This window comes from Apis florea, unplaced genomic scaffold, assembly GCF_048593485.1.
Source record: "Apis florea isolate Af1SG1 unplaced genomic scaffold, ASM4859348v1 contig_3794_pilon, whole genome shotgun sequence".
Classification (NCBI taxonomy): Eukaryota; Metazoa; Arthropoda; class Insecta; order Hymenoptera; family Apidae; genus Apis; species Apis florea.
The window spans coordinates 978,200-995,970 of NW_028256857.1; the positions used below are offsets into that span (position 1 = coordinate 978,200).

The 17,771-nt window shown below is 18.6% G+C and overlaps 1 protein-coding gene across 4 annotated transcripts in view; it reads left to right on the top strand.

Moving 5' to 3' along the window:
• step (cytohesin steppke) overlaps window positions 1–17,771 on the top strand; it is a 150,051-nt gene that overhangs the window by 10,726 nt on the left and 121,554 nt on the right. For 2 of the 4 annotated variants that reach the window (XM_086915808.1, XM_086915807.1), the window contains exon 3: window positions 13,529–13,667. The exons of the other annotated variants lie outside the window; for them this stretch is intronic. In XM_086915808.1, coding sequence (XP_086771934.1) covers window positions 13,572–13,667 — 96 coding nt within the window. In that variant the 5' untranslated portion in view covers window positions 13,529–13,571. The remainder of the gene's footprint in view (window positions 1–13,528; window positions 13,668–17,771) is intronic. 4 annotated transcript variants of the gene reach the window in all.

The following is a 17,771-nucleotide window of genomic DNA, read 5'->3' on the forward strand; positions in this document are numbered from 1 at the left end:
TACGTACGTATTGGTCAATCACACTTAAGCGATAGTCGCATACTGATGCATAGACACTTTGTGACAGATATTCACATATAAACAGAATTCAATGTAATACAAAAAATGATATAGTAGCAAAAGTTCTTTGCAAATAATTTAAAAACTATAGCTGCTGATTATATCTAAAATAAAAATTGAAAATGAAGCTCTTTACATATTTCAAGCACATTAAGATCGGTAAAAATATAATCGAAATTGATCTTATTATTTCTCTAATTATAAGCAGTTTGAATTCTCGTTATATGAAATGAAACAGAAATAAAATTAGAACACTGTTTTTTTTATTTTATTGCTTTATTTTTATTTTATTTGTTTTTCACTTTCTTTAATGCTAAGTTAAATTATTTATAACATAAACCTGAACATTTTTCCAATTTTTGCATTTATTTTATTCGTTAGAATTAATTCTTCAAAAATGTCTTATGATATATTATTATATATTAATGCCTTGTGTAATAAAAGTTGAAATTACTTTTTCTTGTATTTACATTGTGTGATATTCTTATATGTTTTATATTTACATATATAATGCAATCAATTTTTTTATAACATAGTTAATTTGTTTTGTGTTGTATCAATGTGAGTGAAATTAAAACTAAAGAATAATTAGAATAATCAGAAATTAATGAAAACAATGTAATGAAAACATTTGTACTATATTATTTAAATGTATAATTTTATTTAAATATAATTATCCATTTATTAAATCGTAATTTATTATATTATATTATATTATATATATATATAATATTTTAAATTTTTTAAATTATTTCTTTTTTTTTTTTTTTTTGATTTCATATTAGATTTAACTAAAAATATTTTGTTAAGGGATTGTATAAATTTATTTTTTATATTTTTCTGGAATAATAGAGAAGCAAAAGAATTATTTTGTCAATTTTTCTCGTGATATACAAATTGAAATGAAAAGATAAATGAAACATTAGAAAAATTGCACGTTCAGTATAGTATAGTCTTATTATATTTATTATAATAATTCTATGAAAATAATGATAATAATTGAGAACAATAAACGTTGTATTAGAACACTGACTCGGTTTCTTAACTGGATCTCTTATCGTAATAAGCAAGGAATGATCTCACTCATCAGTTTCGTCTAACAAGAATGACTCATCAGCATATGCGTTCTGTTTTGAAATAGTAATAATTGTGATAAGGGGTCGAATCGAAAAAATCATCGAAACTTGTAAATTATATTAGATAGAACGCAATAGAAGAAAAATTCTTTATTCATGACTTCTAACAAAGAAAAGTTATTCTTTATAATAATATTTAACATATTAAAATCTGAATTTGATCAACAAATTTTTTAAGATATTGCAAACAATTAAAAAATATTATTATTGATTTTATAAATTCTTATTCTGCAAATTACGATAATTTTTGTTTTTTTAATATGTACGAATTATTTAAATAAATTAATTTTAAATAAAAAAGATTTAAATTTTAGGATTAAAGAAAATTATTATTTTGGAAATAATTTTGTATTTTTTAATACATTTATTTTAAAATATCAATAAATTTATAATAGAAAGATGAAAATTTGATTATTAATATAAGAGAAATTATAAAATCAGAAAGAAAAATAAAAATATATATAACAAAAGAAAAAAATTAGAATTTCAAATTTATAATATTTCAAAAATTTTAATAAAAAATATTTATTGCATAAAAATTGGAAAGCAAATTTTTTTCATTATAGAAAATAATCATACAATTTTAACTTTTTCGTTTCATCCTGTTGTGGATCCTCGTGATTTCCGGCAAATATGGTAATCGATTTTTATTTTTCTTACCTGAAACAGGTGTTTTAAGGTCTTTTACCTCGATATTGTCAGCTGTTTGTCGTACCCTGAGAATTTTTGGAAAAAGAAGAATAGCATATTGAAAATTTGAATAAATCATTTGTTTTCTTAATTTATACTCCTGCACAATAGCATTAATAAATAATAATAAAAAACAGGAAAGTCGATGGGAACAAAATGTATTGTTTAAAAATTGGTATTCATAAATCAACAATAGAATTTCTTTTATTAATTTTTTAACCATAATTGAGCAAATTTTGAATAATGAATATCTAAAGGAATTTGAAATATTTATCTGTAAATAATAAATAAGTTGATTTTATTTATTATTTAAAAAAAGTTATTTGTTATTTAAACTAATTAATGAATAAATATAATATTATGTAATTAAGTTTTTATCAATTCTTATTTCTTATTTTTTATCAAAAAAATATATCGATTTAATTTTTAAAGTGATTAATAAAAGAATATAAAAATATTATTCTCTATTGAAGTCATGAGATCAATATTTAAATCATATTTATATAAAGCAACTTTTGATTGACTGATATGATTGATTTGATCAACCTTACATAAATCATTCACAAATGTCCGTATAATTATGTTGATCAAATTGAAAATTTCAATAATTATTCAATTCAAAAATTGTTCATTTTATGCTCATGTCAACAAATCTTATATATTATATAAATGAAACAAATTCTGATTAACAAATGAAGTTAATAAATCGTAATTCGATAAAAATTATTAATATAAGCTAAATTTCAATTAGAAAATATGCAATTTAACATAAATTAAATTAAATATATTGACAATTAAATATCTGATAATCTATTATATTCTATTATATTCTATATTTTATATATTATTCATATTTATAATAATCTCCTATCTTCGATAAAGATTTTCTTTAAATTATATAAAGTTTTTTTTATAATAAATTCGCATAAAAATATCCAAAGTATTTAATTAAAAAACAAAGTATTAAAACAATGATTCTTTCATAAAAGCATGAAAAATTATGAATAAATGATTTAACTTATGCATTTCGATTACTTATCAGATTGTCAGAAATTATAAATTTAAAGAAATAAAAACAGTTGATTTTCTTATAACACAATTAATTCGTTTGATATTGTATCAAAATCGTTAAATAAAATCTAAAACTGTAGAAGACAGTTTTATTTTTTTATTAAATAATTTTAAATCAACCAAAAATAATTAAAAACCAAATACTATTTCAAATGTATTATAAATATGATTATAAATATAAAATATAAATATTTTTTTTACTATAATAAATATATAATTTACTTCAGTAAATATGATTTCATTATTGGAACTGCCGAAATAAAAAAAATAATAATATATTAAAGAAATTTAAAGAGACTTAATTTTATTATAATCATTATATTATAATGGATAATAGTTAGAATAATATTCTTATATTATATGTAATAATATTTTAATATGCAATAACATTTTTAAAATTGCTATCATTTTCAAATAATTCGTCTATTTTTGAAATCATTTAATGTGATGTTTTTTGATTTCAATTTGTTATAAAATCACAACTCATTTTCTTCATTCCATATTTTTTTGCACATTTTTATATTTTTCAATGAAAATATATTCTTGTCATCAAATCAATTGAAAATTATTCATTGTAATCGATATTTATTAATATATAAATATATAAATATTATTAATATATAAATATTATTAATAGATAAATATTATTTTTAATTCTATTGATATTTGCATTCTTGTTGCATTGAATCGTTCCATTCTAAAAATTCTTATAATAAAATCATTAATATTGAATGAAAAATTTTTCTTTTATATTATTTTTTATTGATAATAAAAAAAATTGTTTTAAATTTAGTATCAAATTCAGTATCTTTTTTGTATATTCTTTTCAAATAAAAAATTATATGATATTTTTATATCAAATAAAATATATAAAATAAAAATAATATATGTATAAAAAAAATGTATAAAAAATGAAATTACTTCTGCATTATTGTTTATTTAAATTAAATATTATAGGCCTAATACAGATCGATTGTTTGCCGTGTTATTATTTCTCGAATTTTATTATTTTTAATTGAAAAACAAAAAAAATATATCATTTTAGCCTTAAATAAATACATGGCAAATTACTTTTATATATTTTTATATTGAATAAACTTGACTATGGAAAAATTTATTTTAAAAATTGAATCTTGAAGAATTTATTAAATTTGATCATTGGTTTGGTCATCCAGACACTATGTAACTGCTCTTATCGCTCTTGACCAAATACAAGATAATATATCGTTAGTTTCGTTTTCAATCTTGATAACGATATATGTATAATAGCCTCACATTTATTTATGGACTTATTTCAATAGAAAAACAAGAATTTATTTAAGATTAATTTTATCTATTCGATGTTTTTAATGCATTTATTCGAATAATACTCGAATCTTTCCACTTTAATTTTTCGACTGAATAATATGCGTTCAAATAAATAGATTTTACAGATTTCAGTTCATCTTATATTATTTTTTATTATATTATTTATAATTAAATGGTATTGATTATTTATTATATTTACTATATTTTATATTTTAAATATATTTTATATTTACTATATTTTATTAATTAAAAAAGAATATTAAAAACTTTCACATAATTTATCTAAGATTCATAAAAGGACTGAAATTAAAAATTAAAGTTTAAAATAAAAATAATTATAAATATAATTATTATATATTATACACTTTCTATTTACATATATAAAGTTCATAAATAATAAAATTATTAAACATCAAATTCTGATTAAACTACATATTAATTAAAAAAAAATAAATAAAATGAAATATAATTTCTCTTATTTGATCACATTTTATTTGTATGTTAAAGTGATATATTTTTCAAGTAATATATTACGTTACGTGTTAAGATATCTCAAGTATAAATCATAAAAATTTTATTAACATAAAAATTTTTAATTTATAAATAATATTGAAAATTCATGAATATTATATATCAATTAATATGATAATTAAAAATGATTATTGGTTACGTTATCTATTTTCTTTATTGATATAATAGCTAAATCGAAAATTAATTTTTTATTATATCTATATTTTTTAAATATATTTTTCTTTCTAAATAGTAAATAATAAATTATAATAAATGTCAAAACATTTTATTTTTTCAAGTTGATTAAAATCATGTTGACAAACAATTGAGTATAACATGTTATTATCTTGAAAAAATTGGGGAATATTGCATTAATATATTTAATACGATATTAAAAATTGAAACAGATTATTGGTGGTTTATATATTTAAATATATACAAAAAACTATTGTAAAACAGTGAAAAATGCAACGAAATTTAAAATTACTGCATAATGTTATGATTAATTGATTTGTATTGAACGCATACAAAAAGAAAACCAAATATGAAACTTTCTTTTTCATTTTTCATGTTTTTTAGAAAATTTCATACGTATCAATCGCGCACGAGGAATAGAAAATTCTCACGTTCATATTACTTACATTAAATATATTAAACAATGGTCAAATTTTCATTTTTCATTTCATTAAATATTCTTTATAAAATAATGATTTTTCTTAACGGTCTTTTCTATAAACGGTTCTGTAGATAGAAACAATCTGATGAAGTGGATGTACATCAAGCATTGGCTCAGAATGGCTCGCTGTCTATTTCAATGTTCGTTTTGTTTCTCGTACATTGTATACACATATATTTCTTCTTTTAAATCCACACACAACCTACGACAGTTGCGCGCGCATCGTATTCTCATTGTGTCTTCTGATATAGACAGAGAGAGCGGTAGTACTTGTCTACAGACGAGTCTCGGGTAAAGACTGGTCAGGTGCTTTTTTTATCTCCCTCGAATCCATCTATGGAAAGAAGATTGAGCTTAGATCACTTCGATAACTTTGCACTGAACCATTTTTAAGTCTTCCTCAGGAAAATTCTTTATGTTCTCTTCATCTGATACTTGAGAAATGTTAATGTCATCGTTTATGATCAATTATTATTGTTGAAAATATAGGATATTAGAAGTAATTAAAATTTTTTAGATTAATTCTAAATATAAAAGATTTATAATAATTAGATATATATTCTAAAAATATCTATATTTTTTTATGCACATAATAAATGAAAAAATTTATATACTATAAAATATTTAAAATAAAATGCTTCGCATATATATGATATTTAATGCAGTATTTTTTAATCTGGATTATGACTATCAAGAAGATTGATAAAATTTTTATTTGGAATCGTTACATAAAAAATTTTATAATAAAACTTTTCTATATTATTTATATATCTATAAATATTTATTTTAATATATCTATTTAAATACGTAATAAATTATGTTATGTAGCGCAAAATTATTATAATATTTAAAAAAATATAAAAATATTGTAATGTAATATGATAAATATTATAAAAATATAAAATATTATAAATTTATTGATTAATCATATATTGAATATTTTATATTTTCTATGATATAAATTTTTAATATTTCATTAATATTCTCAATGAATTTTATGCATATGTGTAATCAATATCGCTAAAAATAAAATATTATATTTATTTTATGTTATTAAAGATTATTTTTATATAATTATGAAAAGCAAAGAGGTTATAGCTTATCTAGATATTATAAAAGGAAATCGTGTCTCAAAATAACATTGAAAAACATTGATTAATACGTAATATAAACTATAATATAAAACATGAAAATGTATATATCATAAAATCTACTTCATTAAATATAAATATAAATAAATATAAATATAAATAATTTAATGATATTAATTTTAATTATTAATATATTGATTTAAAAGATGAATTTTTCATAGATAAAATGTTAAAAATTAAAATGCTTAATTAAAATCAATGACAAAAATATGTTTTACTTACTTATTTTCTATAACTATAATAAACTTAGTTACGTTATAAATAATTTTTTGAAAGTTTTAAAATCTGTAGTTTAGAATATAATCTAATTTATATCTTTGTATATCTTTAAGAAATCACATTTATTTTTTTTTTAATACATTATAATGCATTTTACATAGAAAATAAAAAAATAAAGAAAATAAAAAATATTTTTTTGTGAAGAAAATATTTTATTTAATATATCAAAAATTTATTTTAATATTCATTTGAATAAGTAAAATTAAACTTTAATAAATTGAAAATTAAAAATGAAAATGTTGAAATTTAATTCAATGATTATTCTATTCAATATTGTTGATATTTCTATTCAATATTGTTGAAATTAATTATTAGTCTCAATATTAATTAAGCCATAATGATGATATTTTGAAACCAAATAATTACATATAATTAACTTTCTTTTCTATCTTAAACTCTGAGGCATTTTACAAAACAATATATCTTGTTATTTTTTGGAATTTAAAATTTAAAAATATATTTTTTATAAATATTTTATTTTTTTACTGGTTTATATAAATACTATAATATGAGAATCCTTTCTTAAACTAATTACAAAAATCTTGTAAATATATTATTTTTTGACATATTTAATTTCACAGATATGATTAATAAAACATAAAGCATAAATTTTAATGGTTTGTTCTTTTTAATGTAATTTTTAATGTCATCTTATATTTCCTGTATAGTATTATAAAATTATTGCTTTTATTATTAAAATTAATATATGTTAATAATTCAATTTTTAATAAAATATTATAAATAAAATAATATAAATTTTAAGATTTTTAATTGGAAATGCTCAAATTATATAAAATAATTTATTGATGTCATGAAACAACTGGCGCGTTTAATGTAGATGGTGATTTTTATTAAATATTACGCATAATATAATTTCGGAAGATTAAAATCTTCATAAGATACTATTTATTTCATCTTTATAAATAAAAGTTTTCGTCGGATGAAAAATGAATTTGTATATGGAGAGTAAGAACAATAGGATAGATTGAGTGCAGCTTTTAAAAAAGGACATGTTAAATAGAAATATATATATCACGATGAAAATAAATTAATGTTACATTGTTAAAATAAAATACATTTTTTCCTGCAATTTTGAGAAATAAGAAATCCTACGTTTTAAAATAGGAATATAAAATGTATAAAATAGGAATATTAAGTAATTCATTGTTAAAGAGTATTATCATAAAATAAATTTAAAAAAATTATTAAAAGAAAAAATATTTTTCATATGTATTTTAAAAATTTTATTATAAATTTTAATATTAAATTTAATATTAATATTTTGTTTGCTAAAATTTTATACTATTATTTATAATGTTGCATCATTAATAAAAAAATCACAAGAACGATAATTTTATTCAAAAATATCTATCACAACTATATAAAACTGTATAAATAATCCTATTAAGATAATTGTAAAATGATCGAATCATATCGCAACATATCAACGATTAGAAATTTTTATGGTATAAAAAATTTAAAAAAATATCCGCATTTATTGGCAACAGTAATTATTTAATATTATATTAAGAGATTATTTTAAAGAGATTACATTAAAGAGATAAAATCAAGATTGCTTCTCTTATTGTGCCTGATCTTACTACCGCTTTTGCGGTTTTCTTAGTCTTATTTTATCGGTAACAATAGACTTTTTACACGTTTCTCTGCACTTATTGTGAACCAAACCGTTATTTCTCGAGAGAGGAAGACGTATAACAATGAGGAAATTGAGTAGATGGCGAAGTGTTTTGTCAGGAAAACTCATTATGAAGAGAAACGAACTCTCGAATGTCTTCGGTGAAAACATAAAATAGACGTAAAATAGTAGAACGAAATATGTGAATATATACATAGTTTTGAAGTAATATTAAACACTAAGTTAACGACAATTAGTAATTGCAATTGTTGTCGAAACGATGTCACTGCTGACTCTCCAGATGGCAGTACTTATCAGTTCCTCTAATTTAAAGTATCAATTACAATTAAATATAAAATAAGATTATATTATATTATATGGAATATCTAAATATATAGAAATAATAACTAATATAATTATTTTTTAACAATTTACTGATATTCAAATACAAATTTCAAATTTAATATTTATCTGTAATTATAGTAATTTTGAATGTTTAAATCTTTTTTTTTAATAAAAATATAATTATATTTTGTAAGATTCAAATTATCTTTAATAATTAATAATAAATTTATTAATAAATGTTTGATAATATTTTTGAATGGTAATATAATTTGTAGATTTCTATCTTTATCCTCGGTTGCTTTCAGTTTATCACTGCAAACCGTGAGGGCGCCACATACAGTATACTATGTTTACAGTATCGTATGTTTATATTCGTAATATTTAACTTTTTTTATTTGCTAACAGATAATCTTAATTCATGATATTAATTGGCCTTGTATATAGGTTATCAAATTTGTTTCATCAAACAGTTCGTCTTATCGTTGACGTGTAAATGAATAAATAATTAGTTATCAATAATATTCTATAATTGCTATCAATTATGAATGGAATATTCCATGTGAATAATAAAAAAATAAATTCTTTCTATATATTATAAATCTATAAAATCATTTCAAATTATATTGATAAATGTTTTGATTTTATATTTGCATTTAATAAAATTTAATCTGCATTTAAAAAATATTTATCTTATATTTATTTATACTTTCTAATGTTAATGTTGTAATTAAAAGCCATTTAATACTGAATCATAAATTATGGTAATTATTTATAAAAAGATGTTTCTATTGATTTCGATGATCTTGAAATATATTTATCAAATTTAATATTCTAAACTATTTTTTGTTATAGATACATGTTACTGTTGCTCCGAGTCTCCGAGATATTTTCAAAAAAATTTTATTACTGTTATATTTAATTTCTATATATATTTATATACAGCATATGATCGCTGTTTATCTATTATTTCTATAAACATATTATATTCAAAATATATATGGATCTATCATAGTATTTATCTATTATAAAATTATAAAAATCTTAGTAAAATAGCCATATTTAACTTCATACTTATTGTTAATATCTATTAATGCAACATAATCTTTGGAAAATCAATTTAAAAATTACAATAATCGATGTTAAATTAATAGATATTAATAAATATGAAATTATTATTATAATTTCAGTCATTGTAATTTTAATCGTTTTATATTTTATTTTCCGCGAATCTGATAAATTTGTCGAATGTTTAAGTTCGTTAAAATAGAAACTATAATTATATTATTAATAGAAAATCTAATTACATTAATTTACTGTTGTATAGATTTTGGTTGTCGATTGTTGTGATGTTTATAAAAATAGTAGATAAGCGACAATTATATAAACATGTATCACAAATGCAATAATAGCAATTCTTTTCACAAATATACTAGAACTCATCTATTATGAACATCATCATTAATCTGTTCTTGAATATCGAATTAAATATATGTAGAATATAATTTTTTTGTTAAATTTTTCTATAAATAAAAATTTAAACAGAAATTTACTTTTATTGAAAAGTTGCACTAAGAAATTTTTGGTGATAAAATATTGAATTGTTTGATGAATATTAAAACATTATTTTAGTTTTTGAAACTTGTCATTTTTTATAATATTTTTAAAAATCATTGAAATCAGAGAGAAATTAATGTTTTTGCACCCGTTATTGTTATATATTTTATAATTTCAATAATTATGTGTGAATTTTTATAAATAAAATATATTAATTATCAATATTTCATGAAAAACGAATGAAATCTTTTTTTTTTTTTTTGAAGTTTACCTCTATCTGTGATTTTATTGTTGAATTGAAATAATCAAATGACCAGTTATTTAAAAACTATTTTTCTGTAGCGCGTGCATATCTGTCCCCACAAAATTTCCAGGATAATGTCTTTACGATAACACATTTCCGTGTTATAATTGATAAAATTCATGATTATTCATTAGATTTTATTTTATATCAATGTTGTATAAATATTATACATTCAGTTTTATTATTTTTAAGAAAAATAGATTTAAAAATTCAATAATATTTATTTTTTGAATAATATATATATATATACATACCATTGATATTTAGAAAATCGATATTATTACAATTTTTTATTATATATACTCTTCAAAAGTTTACAAATAATCATATTTTTTTATGAAATAAAGAATCTTTTATAAATAATTACCAAAGAAACTATTTATAATAAATTTGCTGATATTGATTTTAGAAAAAAATAAATAAATAAAATTTATTTAAAGATAATAAAAAAAATAATAATAAAAAGATGATGATTTTGATGAATCAAAAATGATTTTAATCTATTTATATTTAATTAATATTTTATCATTTTTTTTATATAAATATATTTTATTATTTAACAAGCTTTGATTATAATAAGTAAGTTTAATACGTGAGTTTAATGATTTTATTTGAAATATTTTCTATTTTCTAACTTTTAAACGTATTGTATTTTATTATTATATATATTATTAATAACATATATTTAATCAAGTAGGTACATACAAGTACATCGACATCGGATAATGTTTAATTTACAATAGATTATATTAAATTCAATTTCTTTTTATTCCACATTAATAAATAAAGATATGATAATTTTTCATTTTCTTTGATTAACATTTTATTTTAATGATAAATTTTTTTTAATGATAATTTATTATAATTTTTTTTAATGATAAATTAAACGGCTATTAACCTAATTAAATCAATTAAATTAAAAAATTATCAAATAAATTAATAATATTTAAATATATAAAAATTTATAATTGTATTTAAAAATATAACAATTGATAGAATTAAATTTATAGAATAAATTCGTTTAAATTTTCTTCATTAAAATTTTTATTTTTGTTCAATGTTCATTGGTATTAAAATTATATACTCTTGAGATTTTGTAGTTGGTAAACTAAAAACGAATACTTCATTCTTAAAATATAGATTATTCTAAATATTTTAACAAATAGTTTTTCACGATAAATATAAGAAGTCTCATACAAATTTTATTTAATGTGAATAGAAAAAAAATATACAATATATACAAAATATATACAATCAATAGATAATAATAGATACAATAAATAAAAAAATTATTTTCAATATATAATTATTTCAATAAAATATAAATAACTTTTATAATTATAAAGAAATATAAAATTAAGAAAAATAATTAAGAATTATTATATACAAAATTTCAAAAAAATTAGATACGTATTATTTATATAATAAATGATTAATATTAAAATTTCTTATAAATAGATTATAATTTGTAAAATTAAATTAATAAGATCATTTGATTAAGATCATTATTTTATTGTTAAAATATAATTAATTTCGTTCATAAATAATAAAATTGAAAAGAAAAAAAATTTCAAAGTTTCTTATATTGGAAATTAATTGTATATATATTAACAATATATATTTCAATAAATGAGTTATTGATTTTAATTGATCTAATTAAAAGGTTTGATGAATGAGTTTTTTGATATTAGATCGAAAAGTGTCAATGATATTGATATATAATATCAACTTTTTGAATTTTCCAAATTATTTAAAATTGCGAAAGAACATTAATTTAATTTTACTTTTAAATATTTATTATTTATAATATTATTATAATTAGAGCTAATGTTATTCTCTTAAAATGGCGTTGATCAAATTTTTCAAATTAACAAGTTGAAAATTTACATAAAAATTAGTTTTTAATCAAATCAATTTATTTTATGAAATTGTATTATAAAAATAAAATACATAAAAATTGAGAAATCTTTGTATTTCTAATTTCTATCTCTAATATTATTTATATATATTTCAAAATATACAATACAATATACAATATACTTTTTAAGTTTATTATCTTCACAGAAAAGTAATTATATTAAATAAATGGGGAGCATAAAAATAAAGCTTATTTCTAATTTAATTAATTTTATTAATTATCATATTATTCTTATTATAATATAATAATAATCTAGAATTCAAATACTATATTATATATATATATATATATATTTCTACATTATCAAAATATATTTATATAATTTTTATATATTTTTTTTAACTTTTGTGACTTTTTATATATTTAAAATTATGCGCATACATGGTTTCAAAAATTAATAAAAATCTCTCCTCCATAAAAAGAAAAATAAATAAAAAACTTTTATAGATTCTGTATTAATTAGGCAACCATTGACATTTCACAGGTTTCATCTTCCGTTTAATGTAATTAAAATAATGTAAATCAAGGTATCGTTCATTACGATACCTACAGTCGTAGGGACTCTGTTATAACCGCAACAAGGTTGCAGTTATCAACAAACAGTCTGACACATTGTGTATTGCGATACGTTGCTTCTCACGATCAGTTTCAATACAAATCAGTCGTATAGATCGATATTACTAGCTTTTCTGTTATAATTCTTTTTTATTTTTTACAAGAAAGTTATCATTCAGTTCATTTTATGAGTTAGTTGATAAACGATGAAAAATGCACAAATGTAATATCGACAGAGGTGAAAAAAAATATAATGTCGATCGGTAAAGTCGCGCTGTGTTATTTCAACGATTCTCGTGCTAGTGGGTCTTCCTAAATGGATTTAATCGATTTAGCGATCCGTCGTCTGATCCACGTGGGTCCTGACCCTCGACATCAATGACATCACGCTCTTGTTGTGGCAGTGGACACAAATGGATCTGCTGGTGGTGCTCATGCTCTGTTATCTGGTTCTGCCGCAAACGATCTCGAAAGGTGAATTTCGTTCTAATAAAAATTGTTTACATTCGATTTCACGATGATAACACGTTTTATACGTATGTGTATTTACATGATTGATATACATAGTATTTATTCGTTATATGTTCATTTCTTGCGCACACGACAGTGCTTCTATTAAATGGCAGATCGTAAGACTAAAACTAATAGTTTTGTTATTCTCATCCTATTGAAATCAATCAATAATTTCATATATATGGTTTAACAATTTAAAATTTTTTTGCTTTTGTTATTTAAACATAATTTAAAGTTTAAAAATAAATTTAATTTTTGTAATTTTGACTTTTTTTTCATATTCATTTGTGATTTTTTTTATGAAAATGAAACAAAACATGATATTAAAATGATAATAATAATATCATAAATCTGTAAATAATCTCCTTACTCTGCTTCTACTGATTTTTTTTTATTCTTTATTATTTATTGTCTTTGTTTCTTTTTTTTTTTTTTTTTTTTTTTTGTTATGGTGAACCAAGAATTTTCATTACTCCAGTTATTGAAGGAAGTTGAGAAATTCAATCGATTCTATGAAAAATCTAAATAATTCATAGTAATAGACAAAATTATTTTACTTGTTGAAAAAAAATGTTTTGATCAAAACTCTTCGTTATTTTATATTATTGTCAAACATTGATATTTATTATTTTAAATAGATTTATTATTTCTTATTTTTGTTAAGGAGTGCCAAAAATATAATAATTAGCTAGCAATTACTTTTTTTTTATTTTTCATATTTTCTTTTGATTTTGTTGGATAAATTTTTGATGAAAAATTTTATAAAATGACGGAATTTTAATTATGTATTTGTTGCATATTTAAATTTTATATAAAGCATTAATAATTCCAAACTTTATTTTTATATTATTAGTACATATGTGCTCATAATTGACTTTTAGTTGTGAATTAAAAACGAATAAATACTATATATATTAAATTATGCATTTTTAACTTCTCAACTAGTTTTTTTAATTTTATTTGATTCTTTATTGAAGCTTGATACTAATTATAGGAAGGCAACAATATTTTTTATTTTAATTGTATTATTAATTTGCTTTTTACTAATCCGTTAAGATTCAATGTTATATTAATATTTTATTTATAATGTACAAAAGAAAAGTACACAAATTCTCTTTGAATATATATATTTGAAACAAAAATAGAAATAATTTTTTTTTTTGTAAATTGAAAATTAAAAAAATATATTTTTATTATATAAATAAAAAATAATAAAAAAAAGTATATTATATATTCTTTAATATATTGTAAAATTTTAATAATAAGTTATGTATATATAATATAAAAAAAATTTAAATGCTTTAAATATATTTTTAAAAATCAAAAATCTAAATTCAAAATCAAAAATTTTCAAAATCATAAAGATATGAAAATATTTTATTAAAAAATTGTTTAAATAACATTATGATAGCATTTATATTTATTTCAAATTTATATTTATTGCTATCTTGATGAATGATAATGAATTACATATTTCTATTACATATTTCTATTAGTGCAATGATTTTATTAAGATTTGTTAATAGAGTTAATTAATAAAGATATTGAAACTAATTGGTACTTAATCTAATTTTTTTAACTTGAAATATATAATATAACATTAAACTTTTATGTAAAATGAAAAAATTTTGTTCTTTTATATTAAAAGTTAAGTGGGTTAATATACATATAAGATGCCATTATGATTAAGTAATATGGAAAAATAATTATTTACTGACCTTGAATAGTAAATTAAGTTCAGATAAAAACGTGTCGATTGTGGATTAAATTAAAGTGATAATCATATATGTATACATTTAATAGAAGTAGTATTTATATACATAAGTATTTAAATACATAAAGATAAACACCATATAAGAGTTAATCAAGAATGATCACATTGGAAATCGAAATTATCTAGAATTGAAGAAGCGGCCAAATAGATAGTAAATATTTGCCTGACTTTAAGGTCGTTTCCCAGACTGCTTATTGCTCTTGTAATGCAAATAGAATCGTTCGTTCCGATTTCCGAGAAAGAAAATAATAAGATTTTCTTATATTCAACAATGAAATCGCAACACATAATTTCATCTATCTTAGAAAATATTTTATATATATTATATATTTTTTTTTATTCATTATAAACAAATTTTTCTAAAAAAAAAACTTATTTGGGAAAATTGTTGTACATTATTCGACAAACAATATTTTAATTATTAGTAATTATAAATGCGGATTTTCAAATTTGATTATCTTAAAAGGTAAATTGAATAAAAAAATTTGTTTTTATATTTCCTTTTATTATTATTATTATTATTATTATTATTATTATTATTATTATTATTATTATAAAAATAATGTCCATTGCTTTGCATTTTTAACTTATTAATGACGATAAGGGAACTTTTCGGAAATTCGAACTTATTTTCTTCGAGTAAGAAATTAATAAAATAAAAAGATATACATATAATTTTTCTAAAAAAATGTAAAGGCAAAATATTTTCAATAAAAATAAACTATTGTTCAATTAAGTAATTTATTCAATTTTAAATTCAATTTTAAATTTTTATTAAAAATAGAAATTCTTATAATGATGATTAAATTACAATGATAGAAAAAAAATTATTTTCGTAAATATAGCAAAAATCTATATTTTGTATATAATTATTTCGCAAATCTCATATAATATGATAAACAATTATTATAATCAGATTCAGCATTTATGAAATACTTTTTCAAAAAATATTCATAAAATATGAAATATTTATTTTTATTTTTTAATATTTTATTAACATATTTTATTATTATATATTTTACGAAGTCTGTGGTATAATTATTATTTTGTCGCATCCATATGTCATATAAATTGATTAAATTTGTAAATAAAAATGTAAATTGTAATTAATCTTTTATGTAATTAAGAAAGGGATACTTTATATACGTATACATATGAGTACATTAATTTTGAAAAAAACATTGAAAATCATAGGCTATTATTTTATCAAATATAAGTTTTGAAAATATCAAGAAAGAATTGTTCAAAATATTATTTTTGACAATATATTTCAAAATCATTAAAATCAATAAAATGTTTTTTTTATAATCATCTTTTCTATAATTTCTATAATCACCCAATTTATTGATTATTTAATAACTATCTCGTCAAAAATTTCAAAAATTTAAATGAAAATGTAATTATTATTTTTTAATTTTGTTAAATATTATGAAATGATTAATTTATTTTACAAAGAAAATAGTAATAGAATAGAGAACGAACATAAATATTTGAATTTGAAAATAACTATTTGTACAATATATATTGTATAATAGTATTTGTTTCAAAATTATGTTAGTAGATCTATTGATTTCATGGTTTTTTCCTAATTCACATAGAGACTTAGAAAGTCTAATTCACACGTGACTTGGAAAATATGGAAAGCAAGCAATGGGAATTAGGTCAATAGATCTTGAAATAACTTCTGTGATTTTTATTATTTTTGATAAATAGTAAATATGGTGGGAAAAAATTTGTTTTTATTTACGACTGTATCTGTAACTTATCTCGCATTTTGTTCTTTTATTTTCTTTCAAATATATATATATATATTAAAAAAATTATATATTATATATATAAAATTATATAAAATTATATAATATATATATAAAAAATTATATATATATATATAAAATTATATATTATATATATAAACTTTCTTTTTGATCCAAAATTTTAGTCTTATAATTTTCGATTTCTTCTAATTAATTATAAATTTCATTTAAAAATTTATTATTTATTATAATATAAAATCATTGTGCATTAAAATTCGAAAATTTTAGAATTAACTATGTAATCAATACTTTTGATATTATTTTGTAATTATTAACTTTTTGCAAACAAATACCATCTCTTCACTGGCATCGAAGTTATAATTAAATGAAATGAAACGAAATTAAATTAAAATTAATTCTAATATATATAATTCTAATATATATACGAGTTCCATATATATTTTTTTTTATTCCTAATATTTAGAAATAAAGATTCCTAATATTTAATTTATAATTCCGTTTTTTATAAAAAATTAT